The sequence below is a fragment of the Ambystoma mexicanum genome, chromosome 10, assembly GCF_040938575.1.
Source record: "Ambystoma mexicanum isolate Mex_15411 chromosome 10, UKY_AmexF1_1, whole genome shotgun sequence".
Taxonomy (NCBI): Eukaryota; Metazoa; Chordata; class Amphibia; order Caudata; family Ambystomatidae; genus Ambystoma; species Ambystoma mexicanum.
This window is the reverse complement of record NC_090932.1, coordinates 1,632,733,974-1,632,760,684: the sequence shown is the minus strand read 5'-3', so window position 1 is coordinate 1,632,760,684 and position 26,711 is coordinate 1,632,733,974. Positions and strand designations below refer to the sequence as shown.

The window sequence follows — 26,711 nt, the reverse complement described above, 5'->3', positions numbered from 1 at the left end:
ACCGTTTGAAATTATAGACAAAATCTCCCCTGTGGCCTACAAGATCTGCATCCCCAAAGGCGGTTTGGCAGAGGGGGAAGACAAGTGGGTACATATAAATCAGCTAAAGTGTTGCCATCCCAGGCACACTCTGCAACAACTGGAGGAATCCACTGGAATCCCAGAGGGGGCCGCTCCAGAGTAATTCAGTTCCAACCCTAAAATATTCCACATATAGCATATAAAAGTCTGTGATCCTTGTATATATATATATATATATATGTTCTTGTCTCCTAATTTAAAAAAGAAAATGTATATGTTCATATCTTCTGATTCATAAAATGTTTATGTTCACCACACCATTAATAGTGGTGAAGAAATGTCTACGAATAGATATTGCCGCTTTGCTTTATCATCCTAGGAGAGATGAAACCATGGAGACTGACCAAGGAGGACGACCGGGAGCAGAGACCCGAGGGGCCCGGGGTACCGCCCAATATTCCCATCAGGACCGGCGAGGAGAACCGATCGATCCAACTGGATGAGGGAAAAGATGCTGAACTGTACCAGCTACCGGAAGAAGATGAGGAGAACATCCCAGATCTTGCGAGTTCCATCTGAGAAAGGACAGAATGGCCATCGCAAGAGGGGGGGCTTGTGGGATGTTTTACCCATGCATCCAAGCCCTACAATAAAACTCTGCAGTACTGGCATGGAAAACATCATGATGGCCAGAACTCCCCAGAGAGTGCACAGGGAAAACATGAAGAATAGGCTGCCACCCATTTTTGCCTATGTTGTGAGCACAGGAGGGCACTGCCTAAAACCACCATTGGGCTACACACACAGTAGCCTGAAACCATTGGGAATGGCAATGCTGATTGCCAAAAGCAACCCAGAACTGTGGGGAATTAATGTTCTTAATCCCAAAAATGGCTGCATTACCAGTACTCACCACTATCAGAAAGCCGGCGTTTTAAAACCACCAGACTTTTGTGTAAAACTGAACAAATTAAACAAAACCAGACCAAGGAAAGACTTGCTAAGTGGTGGATACAGTGTAAAACTATATTCTGAAATGACTTGAAGGAAGTAATTATTTAATGTATAGGTAGAAATTGTCAGTTTGATTTGAATGTAGAAAACTGGGAACAAAAAGTGACATTCAGCTGAAACCTGGCTTAGTGAAACTGGATTCTGCCTGACAACTACCCCCGACAGGAGAAACCTGTTCAGCCACTCTTCCCAGGCCTAGCTGCATCCTGCTGCCCCTTGCCAAAAGGAGTTGTCACCTCTCTGATTAGATTAGGGGTGGAGCACCTGGGAACTGGAAGGAACAGAACAATGCAACTCCCTTGACTCAGGCAAATATTATATTGGGGGCGTCGTAAAGTGGCTTCCTCTTAGGGGAAACTGGGAGGGGCAGTGCCTCTGCTAGCAGCTGAGCTTGGGGGAAGTGGATAAACCAGTTATTCCACCCTGTGATGTGGGAAGCCACACCCCTTTTTGACTGGAGCGTAATTTTAAAAAGATAGATAACTCATAGTGCGGACTTGTCAGAATTATATAAGTAATATCATTATTTTTGTGATTTTTCTGTGAACTTTTTGAGAGGCGTTAGGACCCTGTGGTGTATTCTGGGGGGTTGCTAGCGGAAAATAGGGTCTCACTCCAAATGTCTGCATGTTAAGAATCTGACACTTCATCAATTAATGTCCATACTCCTTGCGCACATGTGTGTAATTTTGGGTAAATGTCCGATATTGCAAAACCAGTTAAAAAGCGCAAAATGTTGTCATTTTTGAATGCAAGCCCCCAGGAAGATCAGAGGCGGGCAAGCATGGACCATAAGGAATATATAATGTGCACATGTAATTTCAACAAATTGTATATCTGGGAAAGATGTATTTGAATCAAATATAGATTTGTGGGCAAACTGACCAGGGGAGGATCCTCTAACCCATAAACAGACCTCATCATGATGACAATCCATTTCCTTCCCCCAATCATGGGAGAGGGGAGAATTGGGCCAATGACAAGTAGAGAGGGGCAGGCTTAGCTAGGCCCAGGCACACACCCATTTTCAAAACACATAAAAAGAGTCTGCTGGAACAGGTAGGGACATTCAATTCCATTTGCTGCGGAGCATGCTGACCAACGACTTCACATCCAGAGATCCAACAGTTAGACTTCCAAGCTAAACAGAGACTACAGAACTTTGAACCAAGAAGGCCCACTGCAAGCAAAAGTATTTGTCAGCAGGCCTCAAAATCATTTGCAAACTATTCCACAGCCGGGCGAGCTGTCTGAATTCTTTTGCCAATAACTCTTACCTGTACCCAGAAAGCAGTATTACATCCAGAATCCACTTGATCCGGACCGGAAAGCAGAGCAGTATCCAGAACCAGAGGCTGCTGAATCCAGAGAGGCTAGACCAGCAGAGCAGAGCTGACCCAGATCGCTGTGAGCAGAACCGGTGCCTGATTGACCCGCCGAGCAGACAGAACCGGAGCCGGACGTGTTGACCAGATCCGTGACGAGGCCTAGTTCAAATTTCTCTTGTGAGTACCTAGCAGAACTGTGCAGAACCAATCTCTTAGTTAAAATAATCTAATCCAAACTATTTTAACATAAGTAGAACTGCCTCCTAGAAATCGTGTCATCTGTCATTTTTAAAGCTGCACAACTGTCACCTGTCATTTTGAGTTTACTTGAAATCCGAAAAACTACCATTATTTAATCGTCCGTATCTCTTGAACCGTTTGGGCTAGGAACAAGATTTAACTTTCCTCTGAAAGCTTAGAATCTAAGGTTTCCAACAAGCCTAGAACCTGTAAAAAGATAGCAGCTTTTTGCTTTCATTTGCTAAAAAGTTGTTTGCCTCTTAATAACCATCCCTGAATCATTGCTAAAGTGAGCCTGAGCTCATCCCAAGTATCTCTCACTCACCCTGAACCTCCTAAAGGGAATTAAAAGCATTTCAGCAGATTTCTCACTTCACTGCCACCACATTCAAAGCATTTTGGGCCTGTGTTTCAAACTCCTACCTGTTTCCTCTAAGCTTGCTGGGGGGAACTGAATTTCGTATTGTATTTGATTGCATTCCTGAGAACTGTGTGCTCCTCTTTCCATCTCCTTCCATTTCTTACATTACATAGGGGAGGGGGGTGAATTGCCAAAGTGATTATCTTATCTTTTGCTAAAATCATATCAAGTATTTCTGTACTGCATTTTATTCCTCATTGCTATTCCCTTGAAATCATAAAAGTATTTTTGCTACTTTATCCATCCTATACTAACTCCTCATTGATTGTAAAGAAGTGTGCTAGTGCCAGATTACCCATTGTTGATCAACATCATATGTCTAAGTGTACTATCAGATATTCATTTATTATAAAGTGTGATATATATATATATATATATATATATATATATATATATATATATATATATATTGTTCAAATTCTCAAATAAACCTTTTAATTTGCAAAACAAATCTACTTCTTGGCTCAGTGGGGTCAGGGGGATTCTAAGAGGGGGGTGTTATACAAGGGTGGTCATCCAGAGTACTGAACTAGACATAAAAATACATTAATAAGGGTTTTCCTCAGCATCCCAGACTAGGCATTGACTTGGCTGTAGTGTTGATTGAATATCGCTTACACTTCTTATGTTCGGAGTGCAGATATGACTTGCACACTGGCTCAGTGCGCCCCTTCTTATGCTCGGAGTGAAGATATGGCTTGCACACTGGCTCAGTGCGCCCCTTCTTATGCTCGGAGTGCAGATATGACTTGCACACTGGCTCAGTGCGCCCCTTCTTATGCTCGGAGTGAAGATATGACTTGCACACTGGCTCAGTGCGCCCCTTCTTATGCTCGGAGTGAAGATATGGCTTGCACACTGGCTCAATGCGCCCCTTCTTATGCTCTGAACGTTACCTATTTTCAGAGCCTTGTCACAGAAGATGCACAGTGCCTGTGTTATGAAACACTAGCCAGAGAGGATACTGCAGACATAGATGGACCGTCTTGAATTAATCGGTGAATAAAGTAAAAGGCTTACCCTTGTCAGGATTCCAGATAACTTCCGCCTTCCCCGATTGTTCAAGGGGTGCCGCCATCTGTTTAGCTCAGCAGAGAGGAATTATTTTAACCAGGGAGAATAGAGATTGAGAGAGACCTGTTTGGGACGGTGATAACTCCCTTATTGGAGAGTGGAAAGTAATTGCATGGGGAGAAATTGGGACACTTAAAGGCAGCAAGCACACAATGCTGGAAGGCCGCAGAAGGTCCGGTGGTAGCTCTGTGCTGGGTGAAAAAGTGGGGAAATGTGGCTAGGGAAAGGACATGGGCTCTGGCTAACAGACAGTATCAAATGTATTTGGAGGGTTTGGATGCCTCTCTTTGAGGAGGTGAAGGATAGAGAGCAGATGTACTTCAAGCTATGTATACTGCTATACTGCAGAGCCGTTCCACGTATGAATGCTCATCCCGCACTCTGGAAATCCTCCAAGTGGAGGTGCAGACGACCTGAATGCTCATCCCAAGCGCCTAGACCCTTCCTGCTGAATGGACCCCTACCTGCGGATTACTGCCAGGACACTGGGCAGGAGGACTATGGGACTGGGTCATCCATTCGTACATTTAGGAGAAAAGGACACCTGGAGAACCATGGAAATATGCGGTCAGTGTGCCAGTGTGAACCTCTAGTGGGCCTCATTACGAGTTCAGCGGTATGACCACAAACTGTGGTAATGCAGTGGTAAAGGAATTACCACCCAGTAAACTATGGAGTTGGAGGTAAGGCGGAGGAAAAACCTCCAGCATAATGCTAGAGGTAATTCCTCCACCTTACACCCAAAAAAGGGCAGAATTATCAACACTGGTAATTCTGCCGAAATCTCCATGGAATCCTACAGACTCCAATACATGGGGACTAACACCGCCTACCACCACTTGTAATGTAGAATGCGAATCTGTGCGTACACCCCAAGACGACCACCTCTATGGCATACTTTAAATCTAGAAAATGTTAGGGTACGTGACTGCGAGAAGTTTAAGAGAAAGCAGCTCAACAAAGATACCAGGTGACGGCATGCATGGACAGCGCTGCAATGAATCAGATATGCATAGTGTTAGAAGTGACCAACCCCTTCAAAAAACTAAAAACCTAGCTATATAGAGAACACCTTTCATGAGGATAACCAATACAAGCCATACAGGAGATTTCAATATTAGACCAGCTTTTGCAGAGGCTGGCCATGGGACTGGGTAGAGCACACTTCTCTGGACTAGCACCGCTCAGAGTTCCGGATCAGACCTTTCAGGGGCGCAAGGAATGTATTCATGCAAATAAAAATCACAACATTTCGAGTTTTGATACCTTTCAATAGACTGGAATTATTATTGCTGCGATGGAAAAAGCATTAGCTTTCGGAATAACAAAGGTCTCACTACCCCCAACATCTGCAGGTGGAAAGTCATCAGACCCATTGTGGTCCAACGTGAGTGCATCAACAACACAGATATCGGTGGCTACCAACTTTTCTACTCTGGCAAACTGGACAAAGGGAGACCTTTCTGGTTTGCAAGATACAGGACATCTACGCAGCAACCAAGAGAATCAAGCTCTCCAGTAGCAGAGATCAGCGACCTCTTTTGAGGTCTAGCATTGCTTTTACTTATTGTACGGCAAATGTGATCAGTTTGAGGTGTCCCTCTATTTGTTAAAATGTTCTCTTCATAAGACCGCCCCCACGTTTTATGGTCTCTGGAGGAGTGGAGTGCTAAACAGTTTTCGAGTGTACATTAACTGCCTTCATTTTTCTGGGTTCAGAAAACTATTGTGCAATTATACAGAATCGTCGTGGTGCTAAATTAAAATACTTGTTGGTAAACTAAATTAATAACAGTTGAAAACAAAAGAGATCAGGGAGAAAGAAAAGTAATGGGAAATACGGCTTACTTGTCATGCAGCTGCAATCGGTGCCCCCAGTTCAGGGATTTAACGTAATTTTGAACAGCTTGGGCCATTTTAGACCTGCATAGAAATACAAAAAGTAGTGTTTTAATAACAAGCGAGGAATAACACAGTGTTTACATTCAGTGAAATGGCATATGAGATGTTTGATCATTTCCCAGTCCAGGCGATGAAAAGGCATGGAATGGGGCAAGTCCTGGGCTCGCAGAGCTTTACCGCCTCGATGGTGACTGCCATGTACGTGCATGCCAGCCATCAAAACATGTAATCCTTATGGATTCCGCTGTAAGACCCAGTTGATGATACCTAGGGATTCAAGCCTCTCGACCTGCATTAAAATGCAATATGGGTGGATATGCTGTTGGTTTCCCCTCACAAACCTTATTGCCCACTCTGGAATCCTGATCAAAATGGCACCATAAACAGAGAGCCAGCTGTTGTCTGCCCGCTTTTTCTGATACGCCCCATCATAATAAGGCAAGTACTGTACTAGGAAAGGGCCAACTTGCTAAATACATAGTGTTTGCGAGGCCTGACCCCAGAAGCTGGCAACTCAGGAAGATGACGAAGAAGGATATCGATGACAAATGAATGTGAAGGCGAAGGATTCAAATCGCAAAACGAAAACGAGTAACATTGCTGGTTGCCCGACAGTCTGTTGTGAGCCCTACTGACCACCTCATAACAGCATCCCAAGAAATATCTTCAACACACACAGTTACAGAGTTGAAGACTGTGTCCTTGTCATTGGATAGTTCAAAGTAGCTTTTGTTTAGCGACTTTCAATGCAGATCAATACAACATTGCCTGACCTCTAACAAACATAATTCCTGTATTCGCATTTCCACATAAATAAGTGCTAATGTGGAGACACTAAGGGTGGCGCATGTCGGGAGGAAAGGTCGACTCTTTGAAACGTCAAAGAGCATTAGCCTGACCTCGGCCCAACAACAATGGAGGACTCTTGTGACAAAGGAATCCAGGTTACCATTTCCCAAGGAACAGCAGTGTGAGATACCTGGATGACGTACTGGTTAGGATCCCTGGATACCCTCTGGCACATGAAACAAGTGTTGTTGTTCTCCAGCATGGGGTCTGACATGGAAGCACATGCTCATGAATATTCCACTTCGTCAGGCTGAGAATCCTTGGTAAAAGAAAAAACAGTTTCAATTTCATTTATAAACTGTCTTTCTCCTAAAAAACAATCACTGAGCTGAGTCATACTGCCCCAAGCCAATGACTGCCCTCTCCTTAACCCCAACTCTGGCAGCATGTAAAGTGGCAGCATGACCAAGAAGAGGGGCAGGAGGGAGGGTTTGCATGTGAATCCATGCCAGACCCATGCTGGAGAACAACAGTTACAGGTAAGTAACTTGTTTGTTCTCCAGCATGGGGTCTGGCATGGATTCACATGCTCATGAATAAATAATACATAGCAACTTCATCAAGGTTTGCATTGCCCTCCACGCAGCAGCCCTGCAGATGTCCAGCAGGGGCACACCAGACAGGAACACCATTGTCGCAGCGATCGCTCTGCTAGAATGGGCTCGCGGACGGCCAGGCAGCGGTCGGTTTGGCAAATGGTGACATGGAGTGATGCAGCCAGAGAACCACCTGGAGTTGGAAGCCTTGGAACAAGGCCTTCCCATGGTTTAAAGGACCAAAGTTCACAAAAAACAGAGACATTTTCCTGAAACTCTTCATGTAGGCCACATAAATCATCAGCGCTCGAGCCACATCCAGCAAAGGCAAAGTCCGTTCAGACAGCGGCGAAGGCGTCGAAAAAAAACCACAGGTAAAACCAAGGGCTCGTTGAGATGAAATTCCGACAGAACCTTGGGCATGATGGAGGGCTGCGTCTGCAGTATCATGCTCGTCTCGTGGAAAGTCAAGTAAGGTTGCTTGCAGGTCAAGGCCTGAATCTCACCTACTCTCCTGGCCGAGGTGATGACCACGAGGAAAGCTGTCTTCCAATACAGGAACTTAAGCTGAGCTTGATGCAGCAGCTCAAATGGGGCCACCCATGAGCCTAGTCAGCAACACATTGAGTTCCCACAGCGGGGCAGGCAACTCCACCGGCAGGAATGAACGGAACAATCCCTTGATGAACTCCACCAAACGGTGCGACCAAAGAGAAGACCGTCCAGGAGACCTGGTGTAGTGGGAGATAGTCGCCAGATGCACCTTGATCGAGGCGTGCGCCATCCCCGACTTAGCTACTGACAAGTACGGAAGGACCTGGGGGGCCATGAACTTCAGAGGTTTAATCCTCTGCAACTGGCGCCAAGTCGCGAAATGCTTGCATTTGTGTCCGTAACACTTCAGAGTCGACGAAGCCCTGGCCTTGGCAAGGACCCTCCTGCAGTCCGCAGGCAGCTCGTAACCACCAACTCTAATGATGCAGGAGCCAGGCCTTCAGGTTCAGCAATCCTGGGTCGTGGTGCAGGATTGCGCCTCCTTCCCTTGTGAGAAGATCTGCAACGACTGGCAGCTTGACTGGAGGGGACGCTGACATGCTGAGAAGGTCCAGGTACCAGATCTACCTTGGCCACACTGGAGCGACGAGGGTCATCCTGCACCGGAAACCGTCTGAGTGGACTGATGACTCATAGTAGTAGCGGCAAGGGCGGGAACGCGTACAGAAACAGGCCTTACCAACGGAAGGAGAATGCATCCCCCATGCTCCCTGGCTGGGGAGAACTGCTGGCGTACATCTGGCACTTGGTATTTGCGGACGTCGCAAACCGATCGATCTGGGGACTGCCCCAATTGAGGAAAAGGCTGTCCACTTGATCCTGCCAAAGCTTCCAAAGCACCCTCCTGAGAAAGTCGGCGACAGTGTTTTTATTTTATCCCCGCCAGGTGGAAAGTAATGAGGAACATCTCCTGGGCGACGGCCCAGTGCCACAACTCCTGCGCCTCCCTGGAGACCGCCGGGGATCTGGTGCCTCCCTGCTTCCGGATGTAAAACATTGTGGTGGTATTGTCCGTAAAGACCCTCACCACTTTGCCCTTGGAACTTGAGGGCCCAAAACACAGCCCGTAGGTCCAGTATGTTGATGTGTAGCATCTTCTCCTCTGGTAGCCACAGGCCTCTGGCGTGGAGACGTCCGGTGTGTGCTCCCCACCCTTCCAGGGAAGCGTCCATTGTGAACGTCTCCTGGTATGGAGGATTCTGGAAGTCTGCACCTCCGATGATGTTGGAGCGCACGCCCCACAACCTTATCGCCCGACCAAACTCCTCGTCGAGCATGATCCTGTCGGTGAAACTTCCAGCCACTTGGATCCAATGAGAGTCCAGGAACTCCTGGAGTAGTCGCATCTACAACCCGCAGAGTCGGACCAGGTAAATAAATGCATGACGACATCATGCTGAGCACCGACTTGATGGTCCTCACTGTGGCGATTTTTAGTGCTAATAGCCATTGCACTTTGCCCAAAATGGGCACCATCCTCTCCTTCGACGGAGCCACTAGACAGGGCACTGTGTTGATCTGGACCCCAGGAACAGAGCGTTCTGCTATGGTGTCAAACAGGACTTTGCATAGTCAGAAGCCAGACGGTCCTCTCTGTGTGATCGACAGCGATGTCCTACGACTTGGCCCGGATGAGCCAGTCGTTGAGGTAAAGGTACACATGAACCCCCTGCAGTCATAGATGGGCCGCCACCAGAGGCAGGCACTTCGTAAAGACCCTGGGTGCCGACTTCAGTCCGAAGGGGAGAGCCTTGGTCTGGTAGTACTTCCCTTGTACGATGAAGCGCAGGAACTTGCGATGCTTGACGTGAATGGGGAAGTGAAAGTATGCGTCCTCTAGATCCAACGACAACAGAAAGTCTCCCTCCTCCATTTGGCCGAGCACGTGCTGCAACGTGACCATCCTGAATTTCTGGGACTTGATGTACTTGTTGAGTCGTCGTAGGTCTAAAATAGGCCTCCAGCCCCCAGTCTTTTTTGTTACTAGAAAGTATCTTGAGTAAACTCTGGAGCTTCGGAACCAACTCTATCGCCCCTTTTGTTAACATGGCCTGAACCTCGACCAGCAGCTGAGGGATGTGGTGTTCCTGCCGGGTCACTGGTGATATTCGTGGACAATTTCGCTGAAACTCCAAAGTGTGTCCGTGTATGAGAGCGTCCAGCACCCATTGATCAGTGGAGATGTTTTCCCACACGTTGACGAAGTTCGCCACGTGGCCCCCCCATCGGGGTGGAGGGCCCGACGTCCTGGCCGGTTCAATCCTGCTTGACGGACGGCATTCCGCCCTGGAAGCCTCGACGATGACGGCGGCTAGCTCCGAAGGCCTTGGAGCGACCCTTGTAGGCTCCGTGGCGGTAGAACAGGAGGGTTGATGGTAAGAGGACGATTCCCCACCGGAACTCTTTGAAGACCTCCCCGACTTTCCTCCTGAGGCATAAAAGGACGGATGCTGTTGCCGCAGTGTGCCCAGGGCACAGCCGTCTCTGAGTCGATTTTGGTGGCCTGAAGAGATTCATCAACTGCTTTTCCAAAAAGATTGTTGCCGTCTAACGACATGTCCAGGACCCTCATCTGGACCTCCTGCCTGAAGTTTGTGGCCTTCAGCCAGCCACGACAACGGAGGCAAACACTGTTCCCCATCTGGCGGAACCCCGTGTCTGCAATGTCCAGGGCCACGGTGATGGCGTGGTCAGTCGCCACCTCACCTTCCTGAAGGATTTCCATTGCCTCTACCCCCTTTGTCCTCGTGGATTAAGTCCGGGATCAGAGCCATCTTGTACCAAAGCTCCCAGTCGTACCTGGCCAGGATCGCTAGGGTGTTTGCCGCCCTGACCCTAATCGCCGCCGAGTAAATGACTTTCCGTCCCACGCATCGAACTTCTTCCCCTTGTTGTCCAGGGGAACCGATGACGACGACGACGGGTTGAACGATTTTTTTCTTACCGAAGCGGAGACCACCGAGTCCGGCGATGGTTGCAACCCGAGACACTTGGGTGCAGACTTCGGCACCCGATGCGTCTTCTCTAGCCGGTCTCTTAGCTGGGGCCGAGGAGGGGTTCTTCAGGAGCGCCAGCCCCACATCCCAGACGTCGTCCTGGAGTGGAATCAACAGAATGGTCTTCCTCTTCGCCTCCCGGTGTTCATACAGGAAACCCTCCCTTTTCTTCCACTCTGGGGTGTGAGGGGTGGGGTTGAAAAAGTTCTGACGCATGGGCAATCATAGGATAAACAGATCCCAACTTGTCCGGTGGAGAAGCCCTTGGCGGTGGCGAGAGGCCACCATCATCATCGGTGTCTGAGGTAGCCGTGTCCGTCGCCGTCTCTCTTGGGGGGTGGGAGGGCAGAGCCAACTGGAATTGAGACGTATGATGCCCACTGGGACAGGATCGCTGGGCCCAGCGCCTGGGTCGTCGCGCCCTGCCCCCTCTGGCGGGAGACTTCTCGCCATTCTTGTCATCGTCACCCATCTCCTCTGGCATAGTGTGGACGGAAACAACTTCTTCCTCATTGGACAATGAAATATCCGTGCCCTGAAGCTCTTCCACTCCCGCTGCACTTTCTTTGGGTCCTGAGGGGTCTGCCTGGGGTCTTCTCTGGAGTCTTCTACACCGGTTTGGCCGAAGCCCCCCGCCTGGGAGGGAGATCACTCTGGCCGCCACCAGGATACCTTGCACCTAGAGAACGGCCGCAAGCTTCTCGATGGAAGAAGTTGTCTTGGGTTGGATCACCTTGGCCCGTGCCGGAAGACCGGGCCCCTTGTCCTGGGCCTTCTCCGGCTTCTCCCGCAGCTTCCCCGGGGTAGCTGACTTTCTCCTCGATGAAAGTCGGAGTGATGGCTGGAGATCGAAGCAGATGGAGATGATGGATGCGCCCTAACCATCGCGGGACTCACTTGCGTAGCGACCCCAGCGGAAACAGACTTGCGGTGCTTGACCTTGTCTTGGGCCCCCACGGATGGGGTGCCCTCAAAGGACTTAGAAGTCTGCTCAGGTTGGCCGGATCCGGATTAGGACCATTCTGGGTAGAGGCCTTGGCCATGAGCCACGTCACCAGGCGGGCCTGCCAGTCCTTCATCGTGCGCTTGGAGAAGCCACGGCAAATCTCACAATCTTCCTCCTTGTGCATCAGGTGCAAGCAATAAAGGCACTGGCAATGCTTTTCGTCCGTGAAAACATTACTCAAAGCGCCGCTGGTGCAGAGCTTGAAGAGGGAAACCCCATCCTCCTCCTACTCTGACATGATCCGGCACGGTGTAGGCCCGATGGACTTCTGGAAGCTTCCAAGAATAAACACTCGACGATTTAAGCCCTTGAGGGGCGAAGAATGCAGTCGAAAAATGGATCCCCATCGGATGGATAAGCGATGAGCACACCGGCTCGAAAGAACAAACAGTTTTCCTACAGAAAAAGGGTGGAAAAACGCAGAAAGCTTGAAGAGCAAAACACAAGGACTCCCAACACTTCAAGGTGCGGTAAAAATCTGAAGATGACTGCCAGAGGAGGGGCTTAGGGAGAGGGCAGTCATTGGCTGGGGGCAGTATGATCCAGAGTTCAATGATTGTTTTTTAGGAGAAAGACAGTTTATAAGCGAAAGTGAAACAGTTTTTTCTTTTACCAAGGTTTCCCAGCCTGATGACGGGGAATATTCATGAGCATGTGCATCCATGTCAGACCCCATGCTGGAGAATTACACCTTCTCCAAAGCCCTGCTCTACGGCTCCTTTATGGAGGTAATTGGTCCTGTAGCAAACTGCTATAGAGAACTCACAAATGCTCGACCGGTTCTTGCTTTCTTTGTTTCTTTCTTTTTCAGAACTAAAGCAAAGCTACTGATGGAGGGAGACCAAAAGGTACAGTGCAACCCAGCAGTGCCCCACACCATTGGCCTTGCCGTGACAAACCGGCAAAGCGAGAGAGCGAGCAGGAGATGTAGGGAAGCACATATGCGATCAACCGACATTACGAACACCGCTCCTCAGGAAAGAAACAAATAACCATGGAACAGCTGAAAACATCTTAGACCACCCGAACTGAAACAAAGACTGTACTTATCTTGGGGACAGCCAGACCAGGACCGTCTTACTCAAACTTGAATACTGTAGAAAATGGACTGCAACTGTTGCTCGGCGGCAGCCCTGCTAAGGAAATGGGGACACACTATTTGACACACTATTCAAAACATTTGCTGTATTTAACACCTCCGGGACGGGGAAGACATGTCGAGCTTGGCCTAGGCAAGACAACCAACCAGAGAACAGGAAGTGGGTTAAAAGCGATCCCAGGAAAGGAGAAGGTGTGGGTTGTTAAGATGAGGTCAGGGGAGGAGGAGAAGGTGGCAAATCAAGAGCCCAGCAGGAGGAAGAACGGTGGACAAGAGCGTGTACCCGTATTAGATAAGGTATTGGTTTGTGAATGCAAGTAGTACTGCATTGCAGTGCGTGAGTAAGATTAATGGACGGAGTGTAGGGGGTGAATGTGAAGTGGTTGTGAGTGAAAGGAGTGTGACAGGGAAGAAGGTGGGGAGGAGGAGTATGGAGGTGGGTGTAGTAGTCGGGAGGAGGGAGTAGTAGTGTGGATGAGGAAGTAGTAGAGTGGAGGAGGGAGTAGTAACATCAAAGGGTGGAGGCAAGGCATGGCAGGAGTGATAGACAGAGTAGCAAGACGCAGGGAGTAGAAGGAGCGAAGGAAGGTGGAGAGTGGTAAGAGGAGAACATCAACCAGAGCGGAGTAGTACTTGTGACGGATAGGAAGACCACCAAATCGGACAGGATGTCTGAAAGGCACTCCCAATAACCCCTTTTAGTTAACTAACATTGATAGTGTGGGGCCCGTCTAGGATTTTCCTGAGGGACTTTAGGTAGACAAGGCATTGGCCTTTTGGTTGTCGCATATAGCAATGGCAGACTGTTGACATAGGGAGAAACATGAAGTATATACTATCCTTGCTGGTAAGGACGCCTGGGTTAGGGAGGATTGTTTTTTTTAAGATGATAGAAAGGGAAAGGTACTGCTCTAGAACCCTGAGAAAACATTCAATACAAACCATTAAACCATTTCTGAGGCTCGGAGTATTCCTTGAGCCATCTGTGACAGAAGTTATAACGGGTTAGCTTCTTTTGCAATACAGCTCAGGAGACTGCGCTATAGCCAACATAGTTCTTTTCCAGAGCTTGCGGACAATGAACTGGTAGAGGTACCCAAAACACAAACGAAGGAAGCAGCAGGCATCGCTCCCTGCCTACCAGTCATGATGAACAGGTTGCGGTATATTCCAGCCATAGTGTCGGGCGTCCTTGATCGCTCCCCCAAAAAGGGCAGCCTGATGCATCAGCTTCTTCGGAATGCAGCCCACGTTCACACACGTGCCACCTAGCCCCCATTTGGTTCCTAGGAGAAATAGAAAGAGGCAAGTGCTGAGCTATTAGATGGCATTCAGGCTCAAACAAAGTTGTTGCTTGATTTCGAAGAATGCACCTTATATAAAAACGATTCCCTTTGCACTCAAACAAGTAATAAGTGGAAATGAACAGCTGCAATCTATTCACCACAAAGAACCAATAACAAGAGGAACAGCGTGCTCTCAGGGGCCTGGGCATTATTTCACCCAAATGGTATGGGTTGTAGAAACAACCAATGGGTGAGCAAGTGAAACGACCCGTGCGACAACCCCCTTCTTCCCCAGTTTGGCAAACAATCCAGAAATACTTCCATAAACAAAAGCATATGTACTTAAATGTAGGGAGCAGCAATACATTTCTAGATTTATTTATTTGTTCATTTATAAAGTGCTCCTGACCATTGGGTATCTGGGCGCATACACAAAAGCTTACATTATAATTGCAGTTACAAAAACTGGAGTTACAGGAAGTAAGCATCAATCATCACACGAGGCATCACAAGAATATTCAGTGAATTAAGCAGATGCACAAGGTACATTACAAGTATATTATAGAAGATACCGAGGATCATGTTTGCAAGACCATATGTAGGTGAACAGCGTGGGCGAGGTACATATGGCTTATGGACGTTCTTGTGTGAATATCCCAGGTTTTTTTCTGAAACCCCAGAAGGAGGGTTCTGCTCTTAGCGCAACTGGCATGGAGTTCCATAGTTTGGCGGCTAATACAAGAAAACTGTTGCCTGCTTTTTGAAGCTTGGATTTGGAAACTTTAAGGCAATGGGAGAGGGATGACCTTGTATGTCTGTCGGACAGGTTTCTACTGATTTTGCAAGTGAGATATTTGGGAGCTGGGTTGGATAGACATTTATGGGTTAGAGGTAAGGTTTTGAAATCAATTCTGTCTTGAATTGGCAACCAAAGGGTGTTGCGTCTGGCTGCAGAGATATGGTGGAATTTAGGGATATTAAGATCAGTCCTCAATGCGTTATTTTGCAATATTTGTAGTTTTTTTAGGTTACGATTGTTGGTCCCTAGGTAGAGGGCATTGCAGTAATCTAATTTAGACAATATGAGAGCTCTTGCTAGGTTAGTACAGCTTTCCATGGATAAGAACGGCCTGCGGGCGTTGACCAGTTTGCATGTTTAGGCTATGGCAGATGCTGTAGCGTTAACTTGTTTGGTAAGAGTGAGTGAAGTGTAGATTCCTAACTTCTTCACTTCCTTGGATATTTTGATGTTGATATTGAATGATTTTAAAGGGATGGTCTAGTAAAATGTTTTATTTAAAAAATAGATAGGCAACATAAAAAAAAAATACTAGCATTCTCCGTTTTAAAACTTCCTATGTAAAATTTTGAGCTATTCAAGCTCAAAATTCGAAAAACCAAGCACATGGGCGCATCCATTTTGTGAAATGGAGGCCCTCCTGTGCTGGCTTTTGCTTTTGCAGCACTAATGAAGGAAAAGCCAGCCAGCTGTAGTAAACAAAGGCTACCGCTGGGTGGCTTTCCCTTCATTAGTGCTGTAGGCAGAGGACGGGGACTGGAGACCAGAGCAGGAAAGCTGCAGCTGAATCTCGGTAAGTGCTATTTATTTTTATTTATTTTTTAAAAATAAGCACTAGCTGCGGTTTTTTTTCTAAGTTTTCCGGGCTGGAGAAATAAAACCGCAGCTTTAAAATCGTTGTATTTATGTTTGCGTTCACTTTTAAAGCGACCGCAAACATAAATGCAACGTTATTGTGTTGGAAAACGCTCTGTTTTTTCTTTCCAAGTTTCTCAGGCTCCTCCGGCTCCTCCGCGTGTGTTTCTGCCTGCTGTGGCTATCACTTTTTTTTATCACCCAGGGGAGCACCAAAGTGAAAGCCACAGCAGGTAGAAACACACGCGGTTAGGTTTACATGCCGCATAGTGTTTCTACCTGCAGCTGATTTCCCATATGGGGCTCTCGGGCTCCCTTTGCCTTTCAGGCAGAAACAACGCGGTTGTGTTGGAAAACTCTGCATTTTTTTCTTTCTGAGTTTCTCAGGCTTCTCCGAGCCGGAGGAGCCTGAGAAACTCGGAAAGAAAAACCGCAGCGTTTTCCAACACAATAACGTTGCATTTATGTTTGCGGTCGCTTTTGAATACAACGTTTTTAAAGCTGCGGTTTTATGTCTAAGTTTTCCGGGCTCCTCCAGCCCAGAAAACTTAGAAAAAAAAACGCAGCTAGTGCTTATTTTTAAAAAAAAATAAATAGCACTTACTGAGATACAGCTGCAGCTTTCCTGCTCTGGTCTCCGGTCCCCGTCAATACAATGACAGAATAGCCCAAGCCAGCTCTAGTACTAAAGAACTTTTCAATATCCTAAGAGAACTTTAGAACCCTACCCCTACGCCAGATACTTGCACTAAGGATAATGTTTGGTGTACTAGCATACAAAATACCCTTTCCAACAAAATTAAGACACTTCAGACTAAAATAGCTAACAAAAGATCCCAACTAACAGTCAACACTCCAGTACCTCCCAACACCTCACATACTAACTCAGGCTTCATGTTTAAAAAAGTGACCATACCTGTAGTCCAAAAAATCATTGCGTCTCTAAAACCATCCAATTGTAAGGGTGATAGTTGCCCAGCCCAGATCATAAAGGATGCAGCTAGAGACCTAGCGCCATTCATTACGAAGCTCATAAACTCCTCCTTCGCCAGCAACTCTGTCCCTAGTAACCTGAAGCAGTCCTGGGTTTTACCGTTACTAAAGAAACATACCCTTGACCCGGCTATCCCCACCAACTATAGACCAATTACGAAAGTCCACTTTTTTACTGAAAATATTAGATAGAATTGCCTATTTGCAAATACAAGACTATCTTGAAACTCACAAATTACTCGAAACCCGTCAATCTTGCTTCAGACCTCAGCATGGCACAGAAACGGCCCTTGTTGATCTTAAGAGCCAGATCGATGAATTGAAAGATCATGGAAAGATGGCTATCTTACTCCTTCTGGACCTTTCAGCGGCTTTTGATCTGGTGGACCATGCCATACTCTGCGACCACTTAGCGGCACATTTCTCCAGCTCTGCAGTCTCCTGGATCCAATCTTTCCTTGCAAATAGAACAATGCGCGTATTCTCGCCTTCGGCAGCAGCTGATCCCATTACCTGCGGAGTCCCCCAAGGATCATGTGTCTCGCCCACTTTATATAATATTTTTACAAAGCCACTATTTGACAAATTGGACCGTCTGGGTGTCACCTACACAAACTATGCGGATGACACCCAGATACTTCTACCCCTATCAGGAACTTATGAAACAGATGTTGCACGGATTAACGAAGTCTACACCATCATTCAGGCATGGATGGCCACACATGGCCTCTGCCTGAATGATGATAAGACAGAGTTACTCCTAGTCGGCTCTCCTAACAGCCTGCTCAAACTTAGTCCTTGCTATACAAGTATCCTCATCGATGGGAACAACATACCCGTAGCCAAACACAATCTAACCTAACCAAACAGATGAACATGACCTCATCTGCTACTGCATACACTGGCAAACTGATTAGAGCGTGCAGACCTTTTCTCTCCCCCACCAGCTGCCTGACGTTGGCAAGAGCGCTCATACAATCGAAATTGTATTATTGTAACTGTCTCTACCTTGGTGCCAATAAAGCCATTCTAAACAAACTACAGATTATGCAAAACAACGCGCTTAGGGTAGCGTTAAACATTTCCAATAGAGAGCACATATCAGAAACTAGAAAGCAACACAAATGGCTCTCTATACATGATACAATTGACCCAAAAACTATCTGCCTCACTCATAAAGCGATTAACCACCAAGCCCCCCCTATCTCACAGACAAGTTCACATGGAAAGTGCCCAACAGAACCACCAGATCATCCAATAGACCTTGTCTGGTAGTGCCTAGATTTCATCTAAAAAGAGCCGGTGGCACAAGTTTCCCGGTATTAGCCGCCCAGCTATGGAACTCCCTCCCTCAGAATATTCAAATGATTCAAGATTTTAACAAATTCAGAAACCACGTTATCACCTGGCTACTCAACAAAATATAATCGGCATAGCTGTAAATACCAGTGACCTCTGATGGTCTGCACATTCTGCTTAGACATGTTGCCCTGTACTTTTTCCTTGACTTTTTAACGCTCTGATTGTATAAAATGTATAATATGTATAATATGTATATTTCATACTGTTGTTATTTTACTGTGACTGCTCTTTGTAACCTTATTGTCTGAACAGCGCCCAATTACCTTTGGGTCAGGTGCGCTTTATAAATGAAATAAACAAACAAAGATGTTTACAAAGGACTTTATGATTGACTAAATCAAAGGCAGCTGAGAGATCTAGTAGCAGAAGGAGGGCTAGCTTGCCTTTGTCCTTTAGTTCATCTATTTGCGTTTTTAAGTCAATCAAAGCTCTCTCTGTGCCATGCCCTGGTCTGAAGTCTGATCGTTTCAAGCCAAGGAGATTGTTCAATTCAAGGTGTTTTTGGATTTGCAAGTAGGTGGTCCTGTCTAGGATTTTTAAGAGGAAAGGCACTGTTATAGGTCTGTAATTGGTCGGTATGTTAGGATCAAGGCTAGGTTTTTTTAATAGAGGAAGGGCCCAGCCATCTTTCAAATTAGTCGGGACCGTACTCATTTTGAATGAAGCATTAATTAACGTAGTGATGAATGGCATGAGAACCACTGCAGCCTCTTTGATAATTGTTGCCGGGCAGATGTCTCCTTGGCATCTCAATGGTTTGAGGCTAGTTATTTCCTCTACTGCTCGAGTAGAGACAGGGGTGAACTCAAATGGCTACAGGGCTTTGAGGAAGAGTCTTGTGCCTCTATGAATTGTTTATCATCTGGCAAGCTAAGTGTTTTGTTTCGATTTTAGTTTGTAATAGTGAGATTTTGTCGAGAACCGCTTTTTGTATATTTGAGCACCAGGTTGCGTCTTTAGTGCAAGTTTCTGGTGGGGGTGCAGGGGACTCTAATTCTCTGAGGATGGTAAATAGTTCTTTCGTTCCGTAGTTAGTTTTGAAGATTCTGTCATTATAGGTGTCCCTTTTTGACTGGAGCATGGCAGTTTTGTAACTATTCGAGCTATTACTGAATATTTCTTTGTTCAGGTCTGATGGGATCTCTTTCCAGTTTGCTTCTGTGTTTCTTTTTTCATGTCCTACGGTTTTGAGGTTGGAAGTGAATCAAGCATTGAGGTGGGCGAGTGGCTTAGCGTTCCGCATTTTAAAATTTGCTACTTTGTCAATGACTTGACGTAGAGCGTGGTTATACAGCTCAACTAGTGAAGAGGGGTCCAAGCTAGTATGGATAGGGTTCCAGATGATAGGTTCTAGGAGTGGCAATAATTTCTATACTGTGATGTTGCCACTATTTCTAGAAAGTGCAGGAGGTGCATGTGGATTGCTCAAGTTGGGTCGAGGGCTGTCCTGGATGGTGAAAGAGATATGGTTGCGGTCTGATCAAGCTGGTGCGTTAAATGTAATCGTGATGTTGCACTTCATGTCCGCAAGCCAGTCTAAGGTTCTCCCTTTGCCATGCGTGGGATTGGAGATACGGTGTGCAAGGCCTAGTTCTGAAATGGTATTCGCATACATAGAATTATTTCCAAAGGTGTAGATGGATTCTCCATCGGTGTCCAGGGGCATTTGTTCTCTGCAGCAGAAACAGCATTTGTGTACTCTGTGCCGGTCCCTTTGATGCACTCTTCAGAAAACACAACCTACAAAAACGCCAGCAGTTGCGAAAGAGATCTTATGCATCCAATAGCAGCACAGTAAATGGCATCGCGTGACCTCGGGCTTGGCAGACACAGTACTGGACGTGGTGTAATGAGACTATTCGAATTTAAAAGAAAAACCTACCTGTAAACTAAAGAAAAAGCGGCTATTTTAGTTATGCCCCACACTGAAAAACGTGTGAATAAGAGTTGGCTACAAAAGTTGTCGCAGTGTAACTTTCTTTATTTGGTACATCTTCCGTGAAACTGCCGCTAGATGGCAATATTGCGTTGGAAATCTCGAAGACGTGCCACAGCTCAACTTTATGTTCCCTTGTGTAAAGTGCACATAAAAAAGTAGCATAATTATGTGCCAATTTACACTGTCCACTGCGCCGCCGGGCCCGCAGACGCCACACGCACTCCACTCCTAGGTGCTGCCTTTCCTCTGCTCCACCTGACAAAGCTATTTCACAAGAGTTCTAGCAAGAATAAAGAAAACACAGTGAAATAAAACGCATTTAAACGGCCACCATTTACGTTAATCATTGTCTCCACAGCAGGCAGGCTTGTGCCCCCGCTCCTTTCCAATCAACCACCATTTACATCTTTTAAGGGTCATGCCCAGGACTACAGCAACATATACACCACCCCCCCCCCCCCCCCGCAATTAACTGCACAGGTTGCTGCTCCTGAACCAATTCACGTGTCATTGCAGACAAGAAAGGGCGATCACGGCCGAGTAGGGGTTTTAGGCTGGCCATGGGCCTTATGTCACAAGCGGTCTACTCGCATATATCATCTCGTTCCAGACACTGAGAACATGGTGAGGTGCAGCACTGGATTGCTACCAGCAGGCCCCTGGCTCGAATCAGTGCTGCGTGTCACAAAGTAAGGGCACGATGGTGGGTTTCCCTTTAGTTCCCGCCCACTTCATCCTTTGGTGGAAACACCATCAATGTCATAGTAGGTTTTAAAAAAAACAAATGGGGCGTGGCTAGGCGCCTCATCAGCAAAATGATGGCTCTCCAAGAGCCTCGGAGAAGTGAGGACGAGTACTACAGTCTGCCCCACTCCCAGCACCCCGACTTGGCAAGAAAATTCAGATGTGAGCCGCGTACAGTCTGGCACTTCATGTGAGCGCTCCTCCGACCTCCAGCGGTGCCGGCAATCTCCAGATCGAGCTTTGATATCCGTACCACTCACCCGTAAAATGGCAAATGCCGGCACGGCCACAGGCGGAAGGGACGGGACGCAGCCTCGTAGCAGGGAGCGACGGGAAGTGGCTGCTGCTGCGGCCGCCTCCAGCTGGGGATCGATTTGCCATAATCGCGTGGCTGATGGATGCCGGCGGACTGCGCCTGCAACAGTGCAAGTAGCAGTGGTGGAGAGCGGATCTCACTTGCCGGGACCTCCACTTAACATCTGATGGTGTAGCAGGGCAGGCAGGGCAACAAGCGTTCTGCCTGCTGTGCACCCCGGCCGAACAGGCAGTAGTGAAAGTGTGTGCTGGACTGGTGCTGGGTGGCTTTGCTAGTTCAAAGTGTTGAAGAAGAAGAGGCAAGACCACTGAAATATATTGTGAACTGTTGTGGAATCATCCTGACAAAGGCATTTTTGTTAATACTGATAAACTGTGGAAGTATCTCTATTTTCTGAGAAAAAGTTGTGTTGAACTCTCTGCCGCAAGTGGAGAGATAAAAGACTTGTTGCATCTTTTGAACTGTTAGGCAAGTCCAAGTGACAGACTTTTTGGTGCAAGAAGAACTTTATTAGAACTTTGTTGCAGGACAGAATGTACTTATTCTTTTTGTACTGTGGATTGAAATCCTATCTCAATCTGGGGAAGGGGAACTCACCCAGGTTACAAGGAGTAACCGTTATCAGATTTTGAATGTAACTTATTTTTGTTTTATCTGAATTGCCATATATCACCTTCTTACGTTTGTTGTATGTACTAGTGTGAGGGACAGAATCCTTTTGTTGAGTGTATACTTTAGACTATTTTGATAGGCAGGGAAATCCTCGTCAGGGTATGCATAGTGAGGGGTTTATCAAACCCTTTTAAATTAAAAAAACAATGTAATTTTATGAAATACCTTCAAAGTTGTCCACCTCACATTACTGACCTCTCACAATGTGGATTAAGGAGGTGGGGGTTTCCTACTGCACGCTGCTTGTTGTACCATGGGAGGCGATGGCCTGTTCGGATACTGAAGGAAGTGGAGTGCCTGCTGAGGGATTGGGAGGCAGCTGGCTGGGTGGCTCAGGTGGAGGGGATGAGTTTGGGTTCCAGTCAGATAATGTCACAGAAATGGACGAAGGTGTGCAGAGGGAGGAAAGTGAAGGGTCTGGTTTGGAAGACCTGAGAGTTGAAGACAGCATCGCTAGGGATAAAGGTTGTGATTGATTTTGCGGGTGGGTTCTCTTGGTCCATTTTGTGGGTGGGGTCTCTTGGTTCATGGTGAGGGCTGTTGCGGGGATGTTGGGCCTATGAGGTGGGGTTGCTGGGGGAGTTGTGGTACGGTTTGAAGGTGATTGTGTTGCCTTTCAAGTCTGATTCCTGTACCAGATTTCGTGTTGATTGTTTTACACTTTTAGTTGAGAAATGCATATTGTTTAACCAACCTCTGGAACAGGCTCACCTCAAGCCAACAGGTTGTGTAGCACTGCTTGGCCGACTCTAGACTCCTCCCTGGGATCCCTGTCGACGCAGTAGAACTTTGTGAAGATGTGCGTGGACCTCCACGTAGCAGCCCTACAGATGACAAACAGGGGCACACCAGACAGGAACGCTGTTGGTGTAGCAATCACTCTGGTGAAGGGGGTTCTCGGACAGCCGGGCAGTGGTTGGTTCGCCAGCCGATGACAGTGCGTGATGCAGCTAGAGAGCCACCTTGAAATAAAAGCCTTGGCCAACGCCTTCCCATGGTTCACAGGACCAAAGTTGACAGTTGTGAAGTCTTCTGAAAATTCTTCGTGCGTGTCACGTAGAACTTCAGGGCATAAGCAACATTTAACGAGTGCAAGGCCCTTTCTGCCGGCGACAAAGTTTTTGGAAAGAAAAAAGCTAACACCAAAGGCTTGTTGAGGTGGAATTCCAACAGAACCTTCAGCATTAAAGAAGGATGCTTAGGCAGCACCACTCTCGATTCGTTGCAAGTCAGGTAATGGTTGCTTACAGGATAGGGCCTGGATCTCACCTACCCTTCTGGCAGAGGTGATGGCCACAAGTAAAGCCGCTTTCCACTAGAGAAACTTGAGTTGGACCTGATGCATAGGCGCAAAGGAGGCCCCCATGAGCCTCATCAGAAACGCTTTGAGTTCCCAAACCGGGGCAGGAGCATTCACCGGCTTGATTAGGGGTGTACCGAAATTCAGTTTCGAGCAAGTGTTCGGCCGAATTCCGGCTGAAATTAGCTATACGGCATTCGGCCGAATACTACTCGAAGCCGAATAGGTTCCACCTTTGTCTGCATGCCTGAAATCATCCAGGCGTTTCACTGCAGTTTCCCATTACAAAGCAGTATGCAAACAGCACGCCCTCTTTAAATCCTTTCCCAAACTACATGACAATGTGTGCATGCTGGGGGATCTGCTTCTCCACGCCACTCCAAGGGCTGTCATAATCTTCCCACACAATGCAGTCATTTACAATGTGAGGCTGGCCAAGCCAAGCTCAGGCTCATCTTGACAATGCATGGAACTTAATGCCAAACGCAGATATAAAGCACTGCGGGTCACGCTTAACACAGTGATGGGCAAAGGGACACACTGCGGGTGCCTCTCCCTCAGAATGTACGTCCCAGAACTGAAAGCACCAGGATAGGACTGGCCTTTCTCCGGAAAGGAATGGATACTGTTGGCATGTATGAGCGCATTAAGCAGATCTCTCAAGATTGACATGTAATATGTGGGAACACCATACAGTTGTGTTTCTGTTTGGAATTCTGGGACTTGTAGTGTTGCTAAATGTAAAATGAAAAAGGGAAAAACTGCAAGGCTTAGAGACCGACAAAAAAAAATAGGACTGAATGTCCTTATCATACACTGGCACGGGAAATTCGAGACCTCCGTTTTAAATAGCTAATCACCATTTGTCCGTTTTACTAAATGCAATGATAGCCGGATGGTGGAAGATTTCTCGCGGTGACCTTTGCATAGTCCACTCACTGCTAGAGTGAACAAATCTGTGTGTGGCTTCTGTTCATACTGGTGTATGCAGCGCTGGTGCAGGGCAGTGAATCTGCAGCCTGACGTCTTGGACATTTTTTCTCTGGATGTGCTTTGTTTAAACGTATCCTCTTAAATCGTGTCATGCATTCACTGTTACTGGATTCAGGAGCTGTGGCTAGACCCGGCCGTAGCTAAGTAGTGGGCGAGGTGTGGCTACGTTTGCAAGGGGTTCTGTCCAGTCCAAGGGGCTCTGTCTAGTACTCTGCGATTTGATCTTCTCACCAAGGGACTGTCATGATGTACCGCAAGCCAATCAAAGGTTCTCGCCATGACTGTCAGTCCAGGGCAGGGAACTTCACATTTTATTCCCAAAATACTTAATATCAAGCTGCATGCCCGTTCACCCAATGATACACGCAGGTGACTTTCTCATGATAACAGTGCCTACGGAAAGTGGCAGAGGTACGCAAAAATAGATTCCTCCAATTGTGTGTGCACAGGTCAAACGCATAGGAGAATCATGTCTCCATTATGTGTTTGGCCTGAATCATAAAAGTTTTACTTTTGTAATGGCAGATACAAAATGCGTCTTGCGAAGATCTGACATAGCACACAGCGGGTCATAACACCATGGGCTTGTGCAAATGTGTGCCTCTTCTGCTTCCTCACTAGGCAGCCTCAGGGAAAGTTTAATGCTGCCACAGGTCTGAAAAGACACCTGGCAGCACTGACCTAGTCAAACTAGAAAAGCTCTTGCAAAGAGCGTTTCCACATTTTTGTTAGATTTGCATCTAACGAACAGAGGTTGAACTGCTCTGGCAAAGGTTGTCTTGCCTATACTGCACACCGAGGCTCAGGGGCTAGCCCCCGAAACTCGCAGTTCGCGTTTCAGAAGACTTGCTGCGGACACTGAATGCAGAAAGAGCCAAAGCCTCACATACTGTTCAGCAACTGCCTATATACCAATTTGTGGTTTTTGGTTGTATTAGGCACTTGTGCAAGTGTAACAAACATTTCCATTATCCAGTTCATTAGATTGGCCAGGTTTTGTTGCAGAGCTTTGCATTCTGGGACTTGTAGTCCTGCACACACAACTAGCTTTTGGAGGTGAATGTTTAAATAAATAAAGAACCATTGATGCACATAATGCTATTTGAGTACCAAGGTATGCTTCAGAGTGATTGGAAAGGTAGAGAGGACAGGAGACAGCTAATTCCCACAGCAGTAATTAAGTGTGTGGTTTCAATCATGAAGAGTTAACTGTTTGTAACATTGAAGCTTCACCAGAAGAGTCTTGATAGAATGCGTAAAGAAGTTAGATGCTCCCACCCAAGTACGTTTTCCCTTCCCCCACAGTATCGGAAGTTAGCGCCTCTCCCAACATTTGAAGGGTTAGTTCCCATCCAACTGATGGGGGCAAATCTGTTTTTTTAAATTTCTTTTTATCTTTTAACAAGGTTTTAATAAACTTAGTGCGATCTATATTCCCATTTAATAAACATGAATACTCATGCAATAGAATGTCTCCTGATTCTATTTAATGAAATGTTTATATTGTTCTAGAAAAAAAGAAACTATTCAGCTCACTATTAGGTTCCGGACGAATAGGTGAACCAACTATTCGGTATTCGGCCGAATAGTAATTTCACTATTCGGTACACCCCTAACCTTGATGGATGCGTGCGCCAGTCCATCCTTGGCCAAGGATAGTGTATGGGAGGATAGGTCTATGGGATCCCCTCCCCGACATGCCCCACCTCCGTGAGGTTCGTGGCTCGTCAGCGGCCTCCCATGCACCTGTGCTCGGGTGGCAGGGTGGCTGCTGATCGACACAGGGCCAATCGGCTTGTACTGTACTATACCATGGACACCATTTTGAAAGCTTCAAGACTCCATTTTAGATAGAAACGACCAAAACCCCAATGAAACAGCCAGCCTGCGAAAGCTGCAGCTGGCCCGCTCACTGCGCGCAGGGAGCCATGCACTCCCCCTGCGCCTCCACCCCATGGCAGATCCGCTGAAGGCCCGTTCTCACGAGCAACCAGACACGAACGAGTATCAGAACAAACACTATCATTTACCTTCCGCAGTACATCACTGTCCCCGAAGTGACCCGACTCGTGGTTCAAGTCTGGAAAATAACAGGAACCATCCCGATTGAACAGGCCTCAACCTGGCATCTAACCCCTAACATCTGAAAATATATGGTGTCAATAACCATCCTACATGAAACCCTGCCCACATTCACCAGATGAGGTGTTGACTACATAACAAAACCCACCGATTCACAGAGTTGTTTTTAAATTATAATACGGGTGTTGGAAAGGGATGAAGCTTATAACGTTGATGAAGCAAGAGTGGCCTCAGTCCATTGCAAAATACCATGTGCCTTGAAGACGTAATGAAAGGGCTTGATAGAGCCCCACCTAATGCTAACTAATGATTGCTGCTAGCGTATAAAG

At 47.0% G+C, this 26,711-nt stretch overlaps 1 protein-coding gene across 1 annotated transcript in view; it reads right to left on the bottom strand.

The window, feature by feature from the left end:
• The window catches only part of TXNRD2 (thioredoxin reductase 2), a 1,379,521-nt gene that overhangs the window by 1,280,582 nt on the left and 72,228 nt on the right, over positions 1-26,711 (bottom strand). The window contains exons 4-5 of the mRNA XM_069620040.1: positions 14,183-14,327; positions 5,947-6,021 (exon numbers count right to left, since the gene is read on the bottom strand). Coding sequence (XP_069476141.1) covers positions 5,947-6,021; positions 14,183-14,327 — 220 coding nt within the window. The remainder of the gene's footprint in view (positions 1-5,946; positions 6,022-14,182; positions 14,328-26,711) is intronic.